This window comes from Bidens hawaiensis, unplaced genomic scaffold (genome assembly GCF_021521415.1).
Source record: "Bidens hawaiensis isolate Kalapana, Puna unplaced genomic scaffold, B.hawaiensis_p1.1 tig00009311_1, whole genome shotgun sequence".
In the NCBI taxonomy this organism is placed as follows: Eukaryota; Viridiplantae; Streptophyta; class Magnoliopsida; order Asterales; family Asteraceae; genus Bidens; species Bidens hawaiensis.
In genome coordinates, this window is record NW_027491687.1 from 207,501 (window position 1) to 213,426 (window position 5,926).

Sequence of the window (5,926 nt, forward strand, 5' to 3'; positions counted from 1 at the left end):
ACACTCTTTTAATTAAAAAAAATCCATCGTTGATTTAGCAGCCAAGTTTTTACAACTTTAATTCGATTATCATTATAATATTTTAGAAAGTAGCTGACTTTAGTAATGTAAAGCTAACAATTGAATTACCCTTGTTCTTTAACTACAATTACAGGCATATTCTCATTATTGCTAATTGCCAATTAGCCTTTATACAACTTGCAAGATTTGAAATATAATCACATAAACACACAACAAAAGAGTAGCGTACCTGTAGCAGACAACAACACGTCATCCCCACCAGGATGATCCTCCAAGAACTTGGTCACATCGTAGACCTGCACCAACACAGTATCATAACTAACATAAACCAACCCAAAAAAATGCAACACTATCTGTAAAGTGACAAATATTATATAATAAGTTTCTCTCATAGGTCAGATTTGTTACTTAAGAGTCCAGTTCAAGTAAGTTTGTCACAGGCAACATAGGATCCATTTACACGGGGCGTCTAAAGTGATTATTGATTTAAAGTTACAGAACTAGTTTTGAGTATATGGATGGGAATAAGTAGGAATCTGATTCCCAAATCACAATAATAACTTGTAATGAAAAAGCAAATTATTAACTTTACAACACAATAATTATTTGTTTATTTGCAAAGATTCCTTTGCCTAATTAGCCCTTAAACATCATTGTGATGGTGATTCATTCTTGATCAAATTTCAAATCAAGTCAAAGAAAATGAATCCAAGTTGTCGAAACATGAAACGAATCTGACCTGATCCATGACGAATGTTTCCACGGATTTCGAGATGAACGAACCACGTCTTGATCTTCTTCTCCGGCTGCTTGCGACCTGCAATGGCTTTTCGGGGGTGTGGAGGTGACTGCTAAGAAATCTCAAGGATCTCTTGTTTACAGACACAAAAATATGGTGGTGGCTCTTATTGAGCATGACCCTTTGACAAGGAGGTGGAGACCTCCTTATATAGAGAGCCTCATGGCCACCATCATGGTACCCTAATGGGCCTAGCCCAATTAGGGTTACCTCCACAAAACCCCCTCAGCCCAATAACATTGTATTAGTCCATATAATAAAATAAGCCAAACATAATAAATTTAGGGTCGTAAAACCGGTTTTAGTACCATACCCCTACAAGCCCCCCAAGTCCAGCGTTGCTCCTGGGCGCGCAAGCGTCTAGGTGGAGCGCTGGACTTTATGAGGTGTGTTAGGCCATGAGGCGGTTTTTTTACCTTTTCTTCGGCCTTGTCTTTATTGTCTTTGAGTTTTGGGAGGTTTTCTTCATGATGGTGACATGTTGTGGTCCTTATGATAATGATGGTGCCCTGGCATAAATAAGATATAGCACGCATCATAACAATAGTGGCGCGAGGCCTGATAAAAGGTAGAGCGCGCATCTCGATAACAATGTAACATAACTTGCGCTCGAGGCAGCTTACGAGCTATGAGAATAATAAAAGCCTGCGCGCGAGGTGACTTACGGATCTATGAGAATAATAAAGCCTGCGCGCGAGGCGACTTACGGATCTATAAGAATAATAAAGCCTGCGCGCGAGGAGGCTTACGGATCTATAAGAATAATAAAACCTGCGCGCGAGGCGACTTACGGATCTATAAGAATAATAAAACCCGCGCGCGAGAGGCGATCTACGAGCTATAAGAATAATAAAGCCTGCGCGTGAGGCGACTTACGAGCTATAAGAATAATAAAGCCTGCGCGCGAGGCGACTTACGAGCTATAAGAATAATAAAGCCTGCGCGCGAGAGGCGACTTACGGATCTATAAGAATAATAAAGCCTGCGCGCGAGAGGCGACTTACGAGCTATAAGAATAACGAAGCTTGCACGCGAGGCGACTTACGAGCTATAAGAATAATGAAGCTTGCGCGTGAGGCGACTTACGTGCTATAAGAATAATGAAGCTTACGCGTGAGGCGACTTACGAGCTATAAGAATAATGAAGCTTGCGCGAGTTGCGGCTTATGAGCTATAATATGATGATAATGACTGGCCCACAAGGGCCTCTTCTACGCAGGATGACTATCCCGGCTTGTCTTCAAAATAATAATGGAGGCACAAACGGCCAGATAGTAATAATGTTATAGGTGCTTGTGCGACTCGTAGCCGAACATTGGCGCGTGGCCGTTTGGGATATTGTTAGGCTCCCACCCTAAGATTCGGATGTCTTCCATCGCGATAATGCAGTGGCGGTATACCACGATAGTCCCCTAGTTCATTGCTGCTAAATAAGGTTGTCCTTATCCTGATTTGGGATTAGACTATTCTCATTTGTTGTGTCGCTTGCGCATAGGCTCTGGCTTTGTGTTATGCGCCACGCGCAGATGTTTCATGCGCGTGCGCGTAGACTGTGTCATGCTCCATGCGCAGATGTTTCATGCGCTTGCGCATAGGCTTTGGTTTTGTGATGCGCAGATGTTTCATGCGCAGATGTGATATGCGCAAGCATATGTAATATGCGCCACGCGCAGATGCGATATGCGTGAGCATATATGATGCGTGAGCATGTGATATGTGCCACGCGCAGATGCGCCGCGCGCAGATGTGATGTGCGTGAGCATATATGGTGCGTGAGCATGTGACGTGTGGGCATATGTAATATGCGTGAGCATATGTGGTGCATGAGCATGTGATATGCGACTGCGCTCAAGCATCATGGTGGTGCGCATGTAGAATGGCGGAATGGTTGATCCGCGGTGGCGTGCATGTGGCGTGGCTTGTGTTAATAGGTTTAATTATGACGGCGTTTTGAACGGAGCGGAGCCGCGTTCAGTCTTGTATTCGGCGCGAAGCCGTATGGGTTTATGAGGATTCCCAACCTTTAAGTTTGGCACTTGGCCTTATGGGTTTGAGGATTCCCAACCTTTAAGTTTGGCGCTTGGCCTTATGGGTTTCTGAGGATTCCCAACCTTTAAGTTTGGCACTTGGCCTTATGGGTTTGAGGATTCCCAACCTTTAAGCTTGGCACTTGGCCTGATGGGTTTATGAGGATTCCCAACCTTTAAGTTTGGCGCTTGGCCTGATGGGTTTATGAGGATTCCCAACCTTTAAGTTTGGCGCTTGGCCTGATGGGTTTATGAGGATTCCCAACCTTTAAGTTTGGCGCGTGGCCTTATGGGTTTAAGGATTCCCAACCTTTAAGTTTGGCGCTTGGCCTGATGGGTTTAAGGATTCCCAACCTTTAAGTTTGGCGCTTGGCCTGATGGGTTTATGAGGATTCCCAACCTTTAAGTTTGGCGCTTGGCCTGATGGGTTTATGAGGATTCCCAACCTTTAAGTTTGGCGCTTGGCCTGATGGGTTTATGAGGATTCCCAACCTTTAAGTTTGGCGCGTGGCCTTATGGGTTTAAGGATTCCCAACCTTTAAGTTTGGCGCTTGGCCTGATGGGTTTATGAGGATTCCCAACCTTTAAGTTTGGCGCTTGGCCTGATGGGTTTATGAGGATTCCCAACCTTTAAGTTTGGCGCTTGGCCTGATGGGTTTATGAGGATTCCCAACCTTTAAGTTTGGCACTTGGCCTTATGTGCGCATGCACGGCGACGGAGTGGAAACTCGCGGGCGCGCGTGCATGGCGGAGGTCTTTTGCGCAAAACCCACATGGTGGTTTCCGCGGTGGTTTCCACGGGCGCTCACGCATGTCGGCGGAATGGTGACCCGCTGGCGAGCATGCGTGGTGGCAGTCTTCTGCGCAAAACCCACATGGTGGAGGTCTTTTGCGCGAAACCCACATGGTGGTTCCCGCGGCAACACATGCATGGCTGCGGAGTGAGAATCCGCGGGCGCGCGTACATGGCGGCGGAAGTTTGGTAATTTTTGGATCTGCAATTTGAGAGTTAGATTTGCAATTTTAAACCTAAAATCCAGGTCTGTAATCTAGATCTAGATCTGTAAATCAGATCTAGATAGATCTGAAGCTCGGAGCGGATTTAAAACCATCACAGATCCGGAGGCTTGATCATTCGAATCAGGTAGTTTCCTTTTGCACAGATCTGGAAGCCTCTTTTAGATCTATGGATCTTTTTGAGCTTTAATAGAACAAGCCTTGAAGCCTTTTTCTGTAAACTTCCAGATCTGGATTTTTCCTGGGAGAGATCTGACAGCCGAGACGAAAATCGAAGGGTAGTTCGTTGCCGTCCCACGGATGGCGCCAATGTCGAAACATGAAACGAATCTGACCTGATCCATGACGAATGTTTCCACGGATTTCGAGATGAACGAACCACGTCTTGATCTTCTTCCCCGGCTGCTTGCGACCTGCAATGGCTTCTCGGGGGTGTGGAGGTGACTGCTAAGAAATCTCAAGGATCTCTTGTTTACAGACACAAAAATATGGTGGTGGCTCTTATTGAGCATGACCCTTTGACAAGGAGGTGGAGACCTCCTTATATAGAGAGCCTCATGGCCACCATCATGGTACCCTAATGGGCCTAGCCCAGTTAGGGTTACCTCCACAAAACCCCCTCAGCCCAATAACATTGTATTAGTCCATATAATAAAATAAGCCAAACATAATAAATTTAGGGTCGTAAAACCGGGTTTAGTACCATACCCCTACACAAGTGAATCATGCAATAGATTATGGATATAGGTACCTTGCCGTGGATGATGAGCCAGCAATCTTTGGGAGTGTTGTGGTCGGCAACCTCCTTCAAAGTGAATACTTTACCCATTAGCTAGCGATGGAGTAGATCTGTGGTCTCAACAGCCCACCCTTTGAGGAATGAAGAGCAGAAGAATAAGAATAAGAAGAAGAAGAAGAAGATTAGGTAGGGAAGTTGAAGGTAAACCAGTGGGGTTATATGAGTGGGGGTTGGTGAAGGAAGTAGGAAAGTGGAATTCCTTTTTATCTTTTTTAAGTAAGTTGTTTATTATTATTATTATTATTATTATTATTTAATTAATTAATAATGTTGTAGAGTTTGGAATGCACACTACATTATGATAGTGTAACACACACTACATACATGATCTTGTTTTATCATTAGAGTTTTAATTCTTTACACGTGTAGTAGTTTTTAAGGGTGTGGATGTATGGAATTGTTTTCGAGGGCAGATTGTATTAGATTGTATATGTTTATGTTCCTACAATGGAGAAGGAAACCGATTGTGGTATTGATGATGGCCTTTGCTTCAAACATATAGGACCAACTACCTGCTATGAACAAAGACTGTTAGCTTCATCGTGGGAAAAGGTCTTTTGCGATCAATCTATAACATGAGAATCAATGAGGGTTTTCCATTGAATAGTTAGTTACCTTTGGAGTTTTGATAGTGTATTTATAGGCTGGCGGGTTGATAGATGGTAACAACATTTTAAATTGTCATTTGCCTTTCATTTGAGGGTAGTCTGATTGTTTTGGATGCATGGTTTATCCCTTAAAAGTAGTGTTACTGTCACACCCGAACCTAAGACGGAAATGTCGGGGCGTGAGCCGATTGTTCATAGCTCGAAGATATTATCATAAATAAGAATGTGGCAATATCTATTAAATTAATTATTTCATATTACAGTGCACAAATATTCATAACACAGACAAATAATAATAAATAATCCAAACAAAGTTTAAATAAAGATAGTCTTCATTAAGTTTCCTATGGTCTTTTCTAGATGTCTTTCACTTCAAACTTCAATTCAAATGACAACCTGCATATGCGTAGAAAATGAAATAAAGTTTGTCAACAACACATTTTGAGTGAGATGATCACCAATTTTCAAGAAAATAATAATAGTGTATATATAATATATGATAAATGTTAAATACGCAAACAAACATATGTGAGTAATAATCCATCAAACCATAGATATGCTAGTGTGTCATTTAACCATTGCCTTGCGAATGGGCATTGGCAACAATGACCGACTGAGGTTGTCGGTTTACCATCGCCATGCGAACGAACTTTGG

General features: G+C 43.1%; 1 protein-coding gene across 1 annotated transcript in view; it reads right to left on the reverse strand.

The window, feature by feature from the left end:
• Nucleotides 1–4,741, reverse strand: part of LOC143531947 (cytochrome b5-like) — a 5,166-nt gene extending 425 nt beyond the window's left edge. The window contains exons 1-2 of the mRNA XM_077027127.1: nucleotides 4,616–4,741; nucleotides 251–317 (exon numbers count right to left, since the gene is read on the reverse strand). Coding sequence (XP_076883242.1) covers nucleotides 251–317; nucleotides 4,616–4,693 — 145 coding nt within the window. The 5' untranslated portion in view covers nucleotides 4,694–4,741. The remainder of the gene's footprint in view (nucleotides 1–250; nucleotides 318–4,615) is intronic.
• Between the last annotated feature and the right edge of the window lie 1,185 nt (nucleotides 4,742–5,926).